Source organism: Ambystoma mexicanum, chromosome 11 (genome assembly GCF_040938575.1).
Source record: "Ambystoma mexicanum isolate Mex_15411 chromosome 11, UKY_AmexF1_1, whole genome shotgun sequence".
In the NCBI taxonomy this organism is placed as follows: domain Eukaryota; kingdom Metazoa; phylum Chordata; class Amphibia; order Caudata; family Ambystomatidae; genus Ambystoma; species Ambystoma mexicanum.
The window spans coordinates 202,494,653-202,512,533 of NC_090934.1; the positions used below are offsets into that span (position 1 = coordinate 202,494,653).

Below are 17,881 nucleotides of genomic sequence, written 5' to 3' on the forward strand. Positions count from 1 at the left end.
CCCACATGAGAACAGGTCATGTGCAGACACTGACAACATGAGAATAAACACACTCCAAGGCAGCATGCACTCACCAAAAGCAATCTGCCCCGTGACACACTCACATGCATGCATGCATCCAAAGCACCCTGCGGTACCAGGCACTGGCATGGTTGACTGGCTACCTGTCTGGCCGACACCCCCAAGTGCAACAGTGCCCTTCCCATCTGTTCACCTCACTTCCCCACCTGTAGCATCCCTCAGGACCACATTCAAACCCCGTGGCTCTTCAACAGCAACCTCACACCTCTGGCCCACTCGATCAACACCATTGCACCCCAGTCCCAGTTTTATGCTGATTGCACACTGCCCACCTACAGACTCCCATCCGGTGCTGCCTCTCCATCCCCTCCCAAAAATGAGTGCCTTACCGCCAGTCATGCAATATGGCCTGCCGATGATCCCTGCCTCAACAGCAGCAAGACAGAGAAGCCCTTCACCTTGACGGCTGTGCCCTGGCACCCACCAATTCCCTGGCCGCCCTCCATGGGCCCTCTCCCCATACCCCCCTGAGAGGCCACAGACCCTGTTGACACCTTTAACCCATCCCACAACTCGCATCCGCACATCACAAACCATGGCAAGAGGGCCGACCCACAGCACCACCACCTCAGAGGCATCCTCCGCTACCTCCCCTACCCCCAGGAACCCCCAATGTCTCCAGAGCACTGGTTCCCACTGGACATGACAACAGCAAAAGCCCTCCCTCATTGTGCCTCTTGCCTCCCTTTGCCCCCTCATACAAATCCAGAATACTGCTGCGTGAATCAACATAGGCCCAAGCCCCTGGGACTGCTACATCCCGGCCCTGGAATCCCTCCAGTGGTTCCCTTTGACTGCAAGGTACAATGCAAAGACCCCCTTCTCCATATACAAGGCTGGCTGGGGCCAGTTCCCCCATGAGTCACACTGCTGCCATCCTGTTCATGACCAGTCACACCTAGCATCCCACACAGGCGCTTGCCTATGGCCACCCTTCCCTGGCCTATCCCGACTCTGGGCCAGCCCATCCTTCACACTGTACTGCATTCTGCCCCCCCACTCTATCACCCCTGTGGCACCCACCCCCTGCACTGCGCACCTCCTATCCCGGTAACCCTCACAACGCTGTGCCCTGCACTTGCACGGTAACAATGACACAAGGCCGAGAACGGCCGTATCTCCTGATTTGTCCTCCCATGTCTACCACCATCTTGCTTGTGGCGCCAGATGGCCTGATGCACTTTATCAATGCATGAACTATAGACACCATGCACAGGCATCATGTCACATGCTGTTTGAACTGCATGTAGCAAGGCCATAGTATGGCACAGAGGTGACTAACGGCATGCCCATTTTGCACCCACAGGCATGTCATCTGACAGTGATCAGGTTGGCCCAAGCACATCACGGACAGCCACACGGAGGAGGAGAACGATGCCCCGCCACACCTCTGCCAAGCCAACACCAGCAATGGCGACACAAGGCAAAGGCCCAGTGAGTCTGCCACCGGCCCCTGCAGCTACCCCTGCTTCCCCAACAGAGGGTCAGCCTGCATGTCCTGCTGCTATCCCTGCTGCCCCTACAGAGGCTCAGCCTGCAGGCCCTGCAGCTACTCCTGCTGCCCTTATAGAAGCTCAGCTTGCAGGCCCTGCAGCTACTCATGCTGCCCCTACAGAGGCGCCACTAGGACGTCCAGCCCCCCCCTCAACCAGCTCCCCATATACATTGGAGAAACCACGGACGATGATACCGGGCAGGAGGCCAGGGACACGACTGAGGGGACATCTGAGCACACCCCTTGCCACCGTGCCTCATTCAGCACCAACGGCATCCACAGCCCACCCATCTCAAGCATCAGAAAAATGGATGCCTGCTTATGGTGCATCGAGGACGAGCATGACCAGATGGTGGTACACGTGAGCCAGCACCTGGAGGAGGCCAGGTTGAAGCGGGAGGAGACAGGATTGATCCGGGAGAGCGTGAAGGCCACCAGCCAGCACTGTGCATGTGCCCTTAGCCGGTTGTCATGTGCAATGGTTCTGCTCGCACCGAGGGTCTGGGAGGGAAACGAGACCATCTCAGCACTGGCTGAGACCCTCACCCTTTCCCTGCAGATGGCACTAGAGAGCATGGACATGGCAGGTTCAAACCCACCCTCATCAATCTGCACACCTGTCAGCGCATGAAAGAGCATACCGAGGCGATGGTCCATGCGCCTATCAGGCTCTCCACAAAAGGGCAGGTCTGGTGCAAAGAAGCCATGGAAGTGATCCAGGCACAGACATCAAGTGACACTTGCTTACCAGGGGGTGTTGTTGAGATTGTGTGTGTGGGAGGGTCAGTTGGGGAGGGTCATTTGGGGGGAAATTGGGGGTGTAGTGGGGGGGTGGGGGCAGATAGTGGGGGGATAGTGTGGAGGTAGTGGGGGGGAATTTGGGGGTGGGGGTGGTGGACCACACATTCAACTTGTGTGGTTGAGTGCTCTATTTGTGTGCAGAAACACATGCAGTGTGAGATTGGATCGTGTGTAGGTACTGTGTGCTCACAGGTATTTCTGTATGAGTTCCTGGCGGGCTGCATGGCCATCCATGTCATCTCTGTTGTGGCATTGTCCAATGTCTGCCGCTGCATCCACTTCGCTTTCATCTTCATCGTCTGCCGGAGGCATATCCATGTCGGGTGGCAGGGGAATGCTGCGCCTGATGCACATATTGTGTAACATGGCACAGGCCAGGACTATCTTGCCCACTTTCACTGGCCTGTACATCAGTGCTCCACCGGAGCGGTGAAGGCAATTAAATAGTTCCATCAACAGGCCAAAGGTATGCTCAGTTATCGCCCTTGTTTTTATGTACTCTGTTTCCTGGTGGCTCTGTGGGGGTCTTCACAAGTGTCATCAGCCATTGGGAGTAAGGGGTAGCCAGAATCACCTGCATGGAAAGGAACAAATGGAGGCCATGCCATTGTGCTGACTGGGCAGTACACGCATGTTGGGATGTGGTGGTGTGACACATGCATCTGGATCTGGGTGCTTGCAGCCCATCAATCACCTTTCTGAACCCTGTGACAGGTAATGCTGGTCAGGACATGTGTAGGACCCGACTCACAGGGATGGGTTGGTGGTGGTGGGTGGAGCATAGTGAGGATATGCTGTGCTTTGTGACATGGAGTGATGCATTCTGGTACTTGTGGTGCATTACATGTGTCTGTCCATTCATGCCCAGATTGTGCTGGTGTGTCCTTCCATATACTCATGTGGTACAGTCCAGTCATAGGCACCCACTTTTGCGTGCAGTTTGTGTGCCTCCATTTGCATGGTGCCTGTGGGCCATGCAATGGTGACAGTGGACCCCCATGGCCCAGTACACATGCAATGTGGTGTATGAGTACATCCTTTGACTCACAGAATAGCCAGGTCCGCTGCCCACCGTAACACGCCATGTACCCAGGCAGCGTGCTACTGTGCAGGATAATGGAGTCATATGTTGATCCCGGAGAGCATGCGCAGCAGTGTGTGAACATCAAGTCCGCACCACAGACGACCTGCACATTCATTGAGTGGTACAGTTTCCTGTTCAGATACACCTCCTCTGTGGTGTGGCTGGCCACTAGCTCAATGTGTGTGCAGTCCAGTGCACCCAATACATTTGCCATGCCCACAGGGGCATGGAAGCAGACCTTGGTCGCGTTCACCTGGGCCTGTGTCATTGGTAAGATGTGCTGGGACACATGACGTAGGAGCATCCAGGACCTGCACAAGAACTTTTGGAAATACTGGCTGTGAGATGCCATGCATCTCGCCAACTGTGTGCTGAAATGTGCCTGTGGCAAGGAAATGTAGCACAGACTCCACCTTCAACAGGAGGGGTATAGCAGTCCGGATGCCAATGATGCTCTGGATGTCGTCCTTGATGAGGTCCACTATTGCAAGGATGGTCTCCCTGTTCAGGCTAAAGTGTGTGGATCTGCCTGCCAGTCAGAGACCAGGGGGTGGCTCTTGTGCTGGGTATGGGTGCATGCCTCTGGGGCCCTTCTTGCTTCCCATTGTTCCTCTGCATTCTCATCCTGCTCCTCCTCTCCCTGTCAGCCTGTTGCCACTGTTGCACCTCCTGCTCATAGAGCTGCATTCCTGCATTCTCCGAGTGGCAGCATGGCTGTGTTGGAAGGTGTGTGTGGGGTAGGTGTGATCCTTTTCAGAAGTCCCTGTGCTCATTGTGTGCACCTGGGTCAATTGGGGGCACCTGTGGCCTGTTCCTGTACACCTGAGCCTGGTTACCACCTGCTCCGTGGTGCTCGTATTTCCAGCACAGATTTCCAGGTGGCTACGGCATTTTTGTGGCAGTGTTTCTGGGAAGTCTGCTGTTGTAATGCCACCATATTTCCGTGGTGCCAGTGTTTCAGACACTGGTTGAGGGGGGTCCCGCAGTTTACGTTACCTGTTACCAGCAACACGGTGTACGCTGTTACCAGCAACCCGTCTCTTAGTGCGGCGGTCTGGAATGTGTTCCAGTAATCAGTATTACGTTGTTTCAGTACTGCCACACTTGTAATGAGGGCCATTGTATGCAATTAGATGTGAGACCAATTATAGCTTTTGTACACAGACAGACATTTGCTTTGGGCTTCCAGACACAGAGTATCATTAGTGTAAGTTAGGTAGGGAAATCCCACCTTAGTATAGGGCTAGTTAGGCCATTTCAGTGGTCTGTGTCGACTTCATGATGCCTTCACAGCTGCCAAAACATGAACTGAGATTTAGGACACTGGCACACCCCAGAATAATGGTCATTCTATTTGATCTACCAAATGTGCAGGAATAAGACTCTTAAATCCTTCATGAATTGAATGGACTAGTGGGACACTGGGCCTAGCTCTAGAATAAAATCAAAACAATGGAAAAATTGGTAGAAATGATTACTCTAAAGCAATTCACCAATTCTTTACCACCCTTCTTGCAAAAGGCAGTACTACAACTAAATTGACCCACCCTAGTCATGGCTATTGAGACTGCCAAAATCATTTGGACACAGTCAAACACTTACACTCGGTCAATCGAAGTGAGGAGCGGAAAGATCACATGCTCAGTCATCGCTTCCAACCCCAGAAACTAGATAGAGGGGGGGATCCTATACATCCAAGGAATGGATACCAAAAGAAAGAATGGAAGTTAAAAGAACTGACCGAAGGGGTAGATGGGAAAGTAAAATAGAAGAACCTAAAGGAATCAAACCCTCTCCTCCTATCTGCTTTTCATGTAGAGAAACTGGCCATTTGGCCAAAAACCGTCCTACAAATCTGAAGGAAGAACCCATGGAAATAGGCTGTCTACGAGGGGGAGAATGGGAAGAACCTGAAGAAGATCTATAATCATTTAGTATATGTTTATGTCAATCTTCCACCGACTTTATGTATGAAAAGCCCATGGTAAATGGAAAACAAGTTAAGGCATTAATCGACTCAGGTAGCAAACAGACCGCTATAAGGGCCAATGTGATTACAACAGACCTCGAAAATGCATTCCTAGTCAGAGTTACATGGGTACACGGGAATAACAAAATATACTCCAAAATACCGGTGTACATTAACATCAGGGGAGAGTCATATTTGGTATCATCAGCATTCAGGATTGGCAATAGGTTTATTAGTATAGACCCTTTTAGTTTGACAAGACACCACTAGGGCTGCATTATTATTTGATTGTTTTAGCTTGCTCCCATCTTTAGATTTAGGATTAGATAGGAGTTTTCCAAACCCAACTGAAGTTCAATAAACACCCTTGAACCGTGATCACTAGTGTCTGTCTTACTGTTTGATACCATGCCTTCTGTACATATCCTGGTGGTGGCTGAAGCTCACTTGACAGTAGCTTCCATGCAGGGGGTGTCACAATCTAATCCAGCCTCCATCAAAGCCCCAGAAATGAGAAAGAAGAAGAGGTCGGCAAAGTTGGGAAGTAAGAAATCAGATTATCTTTTAGAGGATTCATCCAGGTTGCTCAAAGCAATTCCAGATAAATATTGGCTGTACACCAAGACAGAGGTATTCTTTGCATCCCACTTAACACCAGGGATCAGGCTGCAGCAAATGACAAAGAGCAAGGCCTACACACTATCAAGAGTGAGCTGCGGGTAATTCGATTGATTACACTTCAAAATCGATATGTCCTGGATCTCCTGATGGCGATAGAAGGGGCAAGTGCAAGAAGATAGGGTTAACCTGCTGTACGTACATACCCCCAAATGGCACAGAGAACGGGTCCTTGACACATATCATAGGAGCCTTGCATGTGCTAAAGAATGGCATGGAAAGTGAAGTGAGTGTGCAGGCCAAAGATTTGTTCAACATGTTGTTCTCCTGGGTGCCTTCCTGGCTTTGGCAGTGTTGTAGATAATGGTTTTGATTGTGATACTTATGCTGGTGTTTAACTGCATGTGCCAGATGATGCTCCAATGCTGTGCAAAGACTATCCCGAACAGCGCAATGATTATGGTTACTATCGGGGCAGGAATGGCTCTCCTAGGTACAAAGGATGGGCAAGCTCAGACTGAGGACCCAAGTATGCCGCGAATGGTTAGGACTGAAAGGCCTATATACCCACCGGGGACATTAAAATCACTCTCACCAGATCTAGAGAAATACACTGAGCACTGGGTGGATTTAGCGGGTGATGGAGATTGCATATATCTTACATATACTCAAGAGAAGTATGCACCGGAGGGTGGGAGTCTGCGTCATGTGTGTTGGGCATGGGTCCCCAAAGATGAAGGTGACAGAGAGAGAGAAAGTGAGAAGTTAGTTAATGGATGATTAACCAAAGGGGGGAATGGTGGGATGCATGTTCAAATTACCCCTCCCAGACGATTTTGATTGCGAAAAATATATTAGCACGTGGAAAATGTGTTGATGATGGTGTAGGAGGGATGGGGGTTTCTGCATGGGTGAGTATGACGGTTAGGAGATACATATCTACATAGGGGAAACAAATCAATTATTTTGCAATAGTGTTGCATAGGATACCGTGCTTATAACACAAACTAACATTGCATTTAAAAGTAGGCCTGAATCATTGCAGGCCATGTTGGAAATACAAAACAACAAGGCCCTGTCACTTGCTTGATTATCGCATTCCATTCTCCAGGCACGTTAGGGAACACTCACATACCCACATACTTAAATGTATCAAGCTGAACCTTTGACCAATTAGGCAGGAATCTGCCCAACCAAATTGGAGAAGGGCTGAGGCCTACCACAAAGGCCATACTCTTGGGAGCCAGGGAAAGGTCTTGGGCTGCCAAAACATGAACTGAGATTTAGGAGAATAGCGCACCCCCACCCCCAGTATAATGGTCATTCTATTTTAACTACCAGATGTGCAGGAATAAGACTCTTAAATCGTTCATGAAGTGGATCGATTAGTGGGACATTAGGCCTACCTCTTGGGAAGGAGGAACAGAGAATGACAAGGTCAGTGATTTGTACCAGGGAGAGCAAAGGGTAATGACAATGTTTATAAGATTGCAGCGGGGAGGCATGATGGGGGCACCTGGGTGTCTAGGATGAGAAAAGAGTTGCTTTGTTTGCATGGACCAGGCTGACCTCAAAGTTATCTGCCAAGTTCATGTTGACGACCAGCTGTACATCACATGGTTAGGAGTAGAGACAGGTTGGTGTCCTTTTTAAGTTTAACCAATTGCTTTGCAGCACTCCAAGGTCAAGAGGCCGTCACCCATGTGTGGAGATGATGGAGGAGAGGTCATGATCACTATAAGATTGCCAGGGAATTCCTCTCATCAGGAGATTAAGGGGCACCAGACCACCAATATGGGGGCTAGATGGGTGTTAGCCTGAAGCTCCTGGGATTCATTATAGCCATAGGCATTCCTTGCTATTGAGGGATAAGCACTTCCTGGTACTCTTAAAATGGTGGTTCAGTTGGCCTCAGACATATCTAGTGAGGGCGCTAGTCTTTGAGCGTGGCTGCCTATTTAAGCCACGTACAGAAGAAGACGAAACAGCCAATTGAAGAAAGGCACATATGTCACTATTAGCATGTATATAGGTGCTAGCCAATGAGGGTGGGGGATTAATACTATATATCGAATCAATCATGAATGACAATTTCTATGGATAACAGATCACATTTACTCTGATGACAAAAGAGCTCTGCAAAGGTGGACTTGTAATACCACGTCAGCACTTTCCATTTTCTATGCAAAATAAAGCTCTTGTTCTTCTCATAAAAGAGTGCACCCAGCCTTTTTCCCTAGTGGGTTGCATTTTCTATGTCTGGTTGTCATGGAGTTACCCTACACCCTATTCCGTTTAATCACTGCCTCCATCTCCTTTCCTATCCTCTTCACTGCAGGAATTGTTTGGGTCCACCATTGATCCTGCACTTTTTTACTCAAGCCTGGAGGTTCTAGACACCAGCGGGGCCACCTCCTCATTCATTTTTTCAAATGTGTCCTTTAGCCGTGACATCGATTTCTCGATGCGTCCCAGTGCGACCATTACTGGGTCCCTAGCAGGTGAGGTAGGCCTGTAAGTATCTTCACTGGCCTGTCTGTGCTATGCCATGTGAAGAAGTCAGTGTATCCTACCTCATTCCTCTTTTAATTTTTCATGAATGCCATGAGTAGGCTCCTGACCCCTGAAGAAAGTATGGAGTTGAAGAAGGCTTCAGTCACCAAAAATGTAAGTGATGGTCCACAGAGCAGGCCTTATAATGTACATTGCATGGCATATTTCTCAGCTTCAACTGAAGGAGAATGTTGTGGAATGGAAATGTTCCCAGCTTGTCTGAACCTCTGCGGAGTGCTCTTCTGAACTATGGGGTGAGATTTGCCACACAATGGGTGCACCATTGATTTTGCTCAGATAAACAACTTCATTCCCCTCTTTTTCTGTGCTGAACCGGTATCCAACCTACATAAATCATATAATGAAATGCATTAGAAGCAGGAGCAGCAGATGAGAATCCTCATTGTCCTCCCCAGAGATGGCCGCTCCCAGGAATGCAACACTGCAGCACCAGTAGATGCGCCCTGGGATCCGTGGGAGTGCGCGCCTTCACCCTTCTTGTGTTACCATGTACTTTGTGGAGATCCGGACTCCAGAGGCTGCAGCACTGGGGTCATTATGCCCTACATTGGAGAGCCATAATTATGGCCTGCTAAGTGTAAGATGTGTGTTTTTAGAGGGGTGTCTTTTCCTGGTCACCTGAATTGTTAAAATGGTTTGACTACAGCTACCACAATTCCTAGAGACTGCAACAGCAATTATATTGGATTCACCTGAACAGAAAGGCAACTCAGTCTCCCTGAGGAGTGTTGGCGACACGAAAGCGCAAGGAGGAGAACAGCAGTGCAAGAAGGGAATCAACCATGTGAACAATTGGGCAGCAATTGGGATTTAACCCTGTGAATGAACTGGACACTTTGGGATTTAACCCAGTAACTTTTTTTTTCAGGTAATATATTGGCCAGGAACTGGAGTGCGCGTCTCGCCCCTTCTTGTTTTACTATATATTAGAAGTAAGTTTATGATATGGAATACTGTGAATTTCATTGTGCATCACTAGCTGTTTGAAGAAGACAATTATCAAATACAGCATTTCTAAAAAATGGACACATTACAAGAGACAAAGCACCTTTATCGAAACAGCCAAGAGTGACGAGGAGCCCAAGCCAGGCCTTTATCTTCAAAGACGTCATTCCTGGGATCTCTAGAAGACAAAAGCACAGCTTTAGACCATCAGGGATGTAAGTATACTGTATCATGTGTGATGTCATTTGGCATGCATGCTACATGTGAGGTCATCAGCCATATATGTCTGGGGCTGAGAGGGGGAGCACTTTATGGTTGCGGTGCTAATTATAAGTGGTACATTCCAGTTTTTGAATCATAACCTCCCTTCAACTGCTTTACTTTTTTGAGGGAATTTGTCATCTTTTTTAGTAGCATAGATCCCAAGAAGTGTAACGTTTGTAAGTCTGTTACTGTGATTTTGTAATGTTATTCATGGAACATGTAATCCTGGCTCCTGTCACTGTGCTGATGGAATGTCTTATGACCACACTCCAGGAATAGTTTTCTCCCCACAGTGCACTGCTGACCTTATGCCACTTTGTTACCCTCCAGGTGCATTGTCTGAATGTCATAGTGTATGGGCAAAGCACCCAGTGTTTGGCCAACAACCAGGCCTAGGTATGTTGCTCCAACTTGTACTGGCCAAGGGCATGATCACAGCACAGTGCCCCTTACCTCCAGTACCCACAGGGCATAGCATTTTCCTGGTTTTATTTATTTTACAAAGCAAACATCATGGAATTCTACAGAGCTGTCTAAAACCCTTGAAAACAGCATAGTCATTGTGGTGATACAAATGAATAGATGCAAAATTGTAATCTCACTGAGTAAACATCATGAACAATTAATATTGAAAGAAAGAAGGAAGAAAAGAAGCGGTACACGAAGAATAAGCGCACACCAGAGAATATACATTCTATTGGGACACATTAGCCATAAGCATGATTACAATTTGTGCCTTGGGTGAAGGGTCCATAGGTTTGATTTTGAGTCATTTATAAAGAGCACCTAACTAACCAAATCGTATCTGGCGCAGATTGAATATAAATACACTCAAGCGAACAATGCGAGAAAAAACATTTCTACCAGATTCAAGAACATAATCCTGAGGAAACTCCTATATTGGCGCCATCCTGCCACAGTTACTTGAACAGGAGGGTCTTTAAAACCTTGCAAAAAGAACTGAGCGTTTGTATGGCCGAATTTCCAACGGAAGCTTATTGCATAACTGTGGGCCATATAGTGCAAACCTACGATCACCCCTAAATACACAATTTGAGGGGGGGATTTGCATCAACAGCTTACCGCAGGACCGCAACCGTCGAGTTGGTTGGTACTGAGATTTTTTCTGAAAGATAGCTGGGAGCCAACATATTCACAAATTTAAACCCCAGACAGAGATTTTCAATGTGCTGCTTCACCATAACCCACTGCAAAGTATGGTGCAGGCGTGGGTCATGGCCTATTGGACTTTGGGCAGCACAGACAGACGCTGAGCAAGGGTCAAACCCTAAGAGCACTGCAGCTGTACCTAGGCAGGCAGCACAGGAAATACTGGAATTTCTAGTAGGATCATTATATTTGGGACATGGCCTCAGACCACACCCTGTGGGCAAGAAAAGTAGTGGCACTAAACCCTGGGAAGGCCACAGGAATTGAATGCATTGCAGGAAGGGAGACTCGCCTGCAGGCATTGAAGGTAGTGCCCTCAGTGCACCGCCTGCAGTTATACCCCAGCTGCAATACCCAGCCTGCAGCCATACCCCAGCTGCAATATCCCAAGTCTTCACTGCCCAGAAAATCATGCACAGCCATGCCCCATGATAGACTGCACCATACTGCAGTGGTAGCAGGGAGTGGATTTCAGTCATTTTTCTATAGGCACTGCACCCAGGACATGGCCTCAAATCACAGTGCCTCTCTCTCCACAGTAAGGTCTCCAATCCTTTGGGTTTTTATCAGACCACCATTGTCAAACACTGCATGTTCTCAAGTGAAATGTGGTGCAAAAACCTGCATTCTGTGAACCAATGTTCCCACAGAACCTTTCCCCATTCTTAGTGAATGGAAATAGGCATACATTTGATTAGCCCTGCCTTCCCAAACATCTGGTGTGGTTCGCAGAGAAGCACCCTGATGTCCTTGATGTTCTTGCAGGATTTTCCTATCCCCAGTGAATACGGCCATGCATACAGTTTCATAGCCCATATCTCCCCACTGTTCATTTACACATCAATGAGATATGCATACAGGCTAGCTAAAATTGACAGTTCTTTCCGAAATTCGGGACACTTTCACATATCCTTGTCATCCCTGGTCAAGGATGGACCGGTGAGGTACAGTGGTGTTTACATGTTTGCAGGTTTGTGTTGATTGTGCTCCATAGCGTAGCATGTGGATCACACTCTACGTCTCAAGGAAGGTTCCCATTTTAGTGCATCATCCAGTATTCACTAGGAAATCTAGTGTGAGAAACCTGAAGGTGTCTCCCTAGCTAGCCCCTGAGGGACTGTCATCCAGGTGACCAGGACACCGCCATCGCAATTGGATCCAGTTCCTGGGGGTGGACTAGTGAGGGTGGATCACCTGGATGGGGGGTTCTCTGGGAGTGGGACACCGAAGGGTGAGACACGGTAGTCCCTTTCCTTTGACACCTTTTCCCCATCCTCTCACGTAGGACATTCCAAACCTCTGACCCCCCCGCCACTTTTCCAACACAAACACTTTCGCACAACGCAAAGGACAACAGACTAACACCAGAGTCATTTATCTGACATGTCCCAATACAAGGGTCAGGCAAAGTCAGGCAATTGATCAGAATAACACACACCTGACAGCCTTTTCCCTTCCCCACAGGGAGAAATGGTGGAGCCAGAGATCACAGTACGAGCAAGGTAGACAGCACGATGAGACAGCTAATCAGGCGCGACAGTTCAAATGAAGGAGAAAGACGGCAGGAAGAGAGAGGGTGGCGAGGAAAGAAATGACTTTGCCCTTTTTGTCCCAGACCAGCAGAACCTTTGAGGAAGAAAGCCTCAGACCACCAATAATCGCAAAAGTGTCTTGCAGCAGATGTCAACGGCACAAGGGCCAAGCCTACGTCAATAAGCAGGAGCGAGGGAAGCTCCTGCGATAATGGTACCGGCCTTGACTCCAATGAAGAGGAAAGACACGCGATTCTTTCAGCCCGTGAGTCGAGGGGAGAGCCGATAAGAACCAGGCTGTGTTCATTGGTAATCGTAAAGTGGTAAGTTTTGAGCCAAGTTCGAGGAACTGTAAAAGAACTGTAAAGTGTTAAGGGGAGACCAGCTGCAGAGGGAAGCCGGCACCACATGGGTGCTAACTCCAGAGACTCTGGTCGATCCCCATCTGAGAGAAACTACAGAAACCAGCAGGCCATAGGAGAGCCAGCGTAATAGGTCAAAGTGGTCATACTGCGGGTCAAGCAAGATCCCTGTACAATCGAAAGACTTTGATCTACAAACTAAGTGAAAGAAAGGGAAGTGAATCCCACAGTGAGAGAAAACCAGGGACACAAATCCAAAGAGGGGCAAAGTCTAAAGTCCCAAGAAACAGAGTGTTGACAGACGTAAAACCCAACAGAGAGATGTTCACTATGAACTGTTTGAAAAGACATTGAGAAAACAAGGGAAGTGAATCCTGCTAAAAAGAGGAGAGAAGGGTCAGCGCCCAGAAGAGGGGGACCCAGGGGTGAACCCATCACCCAGCAAACATTGGGAAAGAACTTTAATTTGTTGAAGGAACTTTTTGTTTTTGTTAATTGAAGACATCAGGTCCTCGAAGGCAAGCAAATTTCAAGTGAAATGAGACTTGGCCATCGACGGTCCTGAAAGCCGCCATTAGAACTGTCCGTCTCATGCTGGAGAGGCCAGAGACTGTACCGTGCTCCAAGATACCACCTTACCCTGTGTTCAAAACTTGGGAATGGGAGACCCAGGCTACTGCATCCTGACATATTATTTGAGAACACTTCTTTCTTTTCTTGAGGACTATCCCACACCCTTTCTTGTATCAGTTGTAAGGTTTGGCAATAGGTTTCTTAGTATAGGCCCCTTTCATTTGTCACAACGCCACTAGGACGGCCATAATTTTCATTTGATGGTCGACGCTTGCTCCCATCTTAGATTTAGGTTTAGAATAGGTGTTTTTCCAACCTGCATACAGAATCCATGGTTCAATAAACACCCTTGAATTGTGACCACTTGTGTCTGTCTTACTTGTTGCCACCATGAGTTCCTCACACTGGTAATGCTAATTATTATTTGCACCTCAGAAGCAGTGAGCAGTGGCCTTCCAAGACAAGGTAAACTATCAGAACACAACAAGGAGAGGGCTTTAAATACATGCCCTCCATAGATTTTGAGGTTGGCGCTTTCCACTTTAAAATGTTTTAACGTAATCAGTGCAGCAGTGATCGCACATAGAGAGCAAATTCACACGTGAACACAAAGCACATAATGCATTTATGCATCCATAAACAGCTCAGCTACCAGGAACCATAATGAATGAGATATTAAGCACCTTGGGGTGTTGAAACATGTACCCCAGCAAGTCTTAATGATAATATGATGCAAATAAGATTGATGGTTATCCCCTGAAGAATGTCCAGCAAATAAAAGCGAAAGGGACTGAAACTTGTGCATTTAGGGTTACCTCAACCCTAATAGAGTTAATAGAGCGGTGCGAAAGAGCTACATTAGCAACACAGACTAGGATTATAGCTGCAACGTATTGCACAAAAATATCAAGTGGTGAAGGGACAAATGGTTTTTGTATTGCTTTTTTGTTAGGTGTATGTTAACAGGTGTTCGTTATCAAGAGTGAACGTCAGAAGAGTGGTTTTTGACAGATCTCACAAGGTTCATACTTAAACACAACTATTTCTGCTTCAATGGAAGACATTTCCCACAAAAGCCTGGAAACTGCCATGGGCACACTAATGGCACCTCACTATGCTAACCTTTTCATGGCAAACCTCGAACAGAGGTTTTTACAACAACAATCTGTGAAGGCATCATGAAGCAAGACAGAGACAACAGATTCACTTTGATAACAAAGAGACTTTATTTTATATGTCAGGATGGATTAAGGCCTAGCTTTCCCTATGCAAAGATGGGATTTCCCTACCTAAAGAAACTAAGGATAATCTGTGTCAGTAAATTCAACTTAAAAGTCTGTCTATGTCCAAAACCTATGCTTGCCCTCACAACTTAAGATGTACAATGTGTAGGGAAGTCTGCACCAACAGAAACAGTGTTCTAAATAAAGTTATTTGCTTCTTCCAGCTCAGGCTTGTTTCAGCTTCACCTTCCCTAAGTTGAAATAGTTCCACAAAAAGGACTCAGCTTTCCCTTCACCAAGTGTAAAACAGTTCCAGGATATCTCGGGGTTTCCTTCCCAGAGTTCAACAGAGTTCAAGAATGTCTCCGGGTTCCTTTCCCCCCAAGTTCAATGCTTTTCCAGAATACCTCTGGTTTCTCTTCCCAAAGTGTAACACATTTCCAGAATACTTGAGGGTACTATTCACCAAGGTGTTAACACAGTTCCAGAATACCTCAGGGTTCTCTTCCCAAGGGTTAACACAGTTCCACACAGTTTAAGTCTCTTGACTTTCACCAATAATTTCAGCTTCACTTTACACTCATTTTGACTCGTTTCAATTCAAACATATGCTTTCTTTCATTTCAGCACTTGCAGCACACATCCTTGGGCTTTGGGCTCCTCTTTGCTCTTTCCCAAATCAGGCTACTTGCTCTAGGTGCAGTTGTCCGACCACACGGGCCACCCATTACAGGTCACGCAACTGTGAGACAGGCATGGTATCAAGAGATACAGACTCAAAAGTATTTATTTTAAAACCTTTATTTATGAAAGTTCCTGGGTTGGAGGAATGCCTGGCTGGCACTAACTCTAAAGGGATGGTTCCTTTAACTGATGTTTCTAATGGCCATTGTTGTCTAGTAGTTCAAAATAAAAGTCTGTCTGCGTCTAAACCTATGCTTGCCCTCTTGCTGTCCAAAAATGTAATATAAAGTATTTTTGAAAAGGAAAAATGCTGATTTCAAATACCTTCAGTGTCTTTAAGTTCCTTGGTGTTCCCTTGCCCAAGCTTCAACTTGTTAACTATTCTCAATAGGCCTCTCAGACCCCCCTTCCGGTTTTCAGCACAAAACACAAAGGGCCTCATTAGGAGCCTGGCGGCCGCGGAATGAAGAGTGCTGGTAAGGGACCGGCACCATTCATTCTGGGCCGCCTCATTACGAGGTCTGCTGCGGGTCCCGCTCAGGATGCCTGGCCAGACCAGGCGTCCTTAGCAGGACCCACTAGCAGACCAGGATGCTAACAACGGGCCTGTCATTAATTCCCCCATTCCCATTGAGCCCTATTGGGCTCAATGGGAATGGGGATTCATTTTTATCGGAGCCCAGAAAGGGGCAATTACCGGGTCTGCCAAGGTCAGCATGACCCAGTTATTGCCCTTTTCTGGGCTCCGGTAAAAAATCATTACCAGCGGCAGCCGTGCCCTTAATAAGGGCATGGTTACCGCTAGGGTTGTAATGATGCCAAAAGTCTACTTTCCTCCATAGGCCTCTCAGGGTTCCCTTCCCCAAGTTCAGGCCTCTTTAAGCTTTCAAAACAACATACAATATATTACAGTTTCCTTTTGGTTTCACAGGGCACCCTTCCTCAAGCTTAGACCCCTCTAGTTCCAAACACCAATTCATCTGGTCAGGATATACCTTTACCTTATGTATAGTCCTTCTTACACACCATCCTTTCATGTGGTAGAAGCAGAGGCTTTCAAAAATGCCAGACTCTTTGCTTTTCCTCAGCGTGACCACTCTGACACTTTTCCCCTCTCTTTGTTTCTTACTCTTGCTTTCCTTTGCACTTTTTTATCTTCAGGTGCTTCCTGCGTCACATTCGTGCATTCCTTTCCCTTTGTTGTGCACACCTGCATGGTCCTTTAATTCCTCCTCTTTGTTGTGCCTCTTGCATGTTTCTCCATGGGCTTCTGAAACCTTTTACACTGTCTTTTCCTTTCCTGCCTCTTGCACTTTTCCAGGGGCTTCTGGACCCTCCTTTCACTCGAATCACTTCATTGTCAGACTGTATTCCATTTATTATTTCACACACGCGCGTCTCCTTAGTTTCATGGTTACAATCTTACTTGTATCTTTCCCAGCGTTGAAATGTTCCCTTTAACTTCCATAGAACACTCACACAAATGTGGTCCTCTTTCTTATGTGTTTCAGATGCACTTTGTATCATGCTCTTCACAACCAGGCTCTGCAATTCTTTCAGACTCACTGGGCTGACTTCTGCACTTTGGCTTCACAACGGCTCTTTGTACCGAGGTCAGGGTCTCACCGCCTGCCCCTCGGGCACTACTGGGCTGTCACACCGGCCCAAGGGAATGAACACTCGCATTTGCAGTTTCTGCAGGGGACTAGCACGCCTCTCGGTTCCCATACAAGAACTCTTCTTAGCTTAGAAACGACTCGCTCGCCACGCTTCTGCTCTTGCGAACTGCAGCTTCTCAGCATCTCTGCACCCCAGTCTCTAGCCTCTGGTCCTGGGCAGCGCTGGCATCTCGGCTCTCCTCCCAACTCACTCATCTGCTTGCTCACCTTCTCACTCATCCATTTGTGTAAGACCACACCTTTTATAGTGAAAAGGCCAGTCAAGTGGAGTCAGGCGTGAATGATTGCCACTAAATGCCTGACTCTGCCTGACTCTATTAGTGGGACAACTTGAGTTCTTTCTAGGGTAGGTTTCCCTTGTTTTCCCCATGTTAATCCTATGGGGAATCTTTACTGATTTTAGTTACCTCTTTCTCATCTCAGTATTTGTTGGAAATGGGGAGGGGGAGATGAGGTGAGATTGGAGATACCGCATTAAGGCTGAGGGAGAATTGTTTGGGGTTGTTTTGGGATTGGGGAACTACCATGGGTATCTTGGGTATCCTCCTCCCAATCCCTCGTCACCCTCCACTCAGGTGATCTTCCCTCGCTTGTCCACCCCCAGGGTCGTGATCCAAAAGCAATGGCCCTTCCCTGGCCACCTGAATGGAAGATCCAGAGGGAGTGGGTGGGAGAATACTGTCAGGTTTCTCACACTACCAATAACCCTTGGCACTTTGTAATGCTCTTATTCTTTCTTGATTAACACCAGTTTTCACCTAGCACCAGTGTCAGTACTTAACATATGCTGTGGTTTCTCTTTGGCAGTCTTTCGGGCATGGTCATAA

General features: G+C 47.6%; 1 protein-coding gene across 1 annotated transcript in view; it reads right to left on the reverse strand.

The window, feature by feature from the left end:
- Positions 1-17,881, reverse strand: part of LOC138503248 (uromodulin-like) — a 147,631-nt gene that overhangs the window by 99,337 nt on the left and 30,413 nt on the right. The window contains exon 2 of the mRNA XM_069622841.1: positions 9,671-9,745. Coding sequence (XP_069478942.1) covers positions 9,671-9,734 — 64 coding nt within the window. The 5' untranslated portion in view covers positions 9,735-9,745. The remainder of the gene's footprint in view (positions 1-9,670; positions 9,746-17,881) is intronic.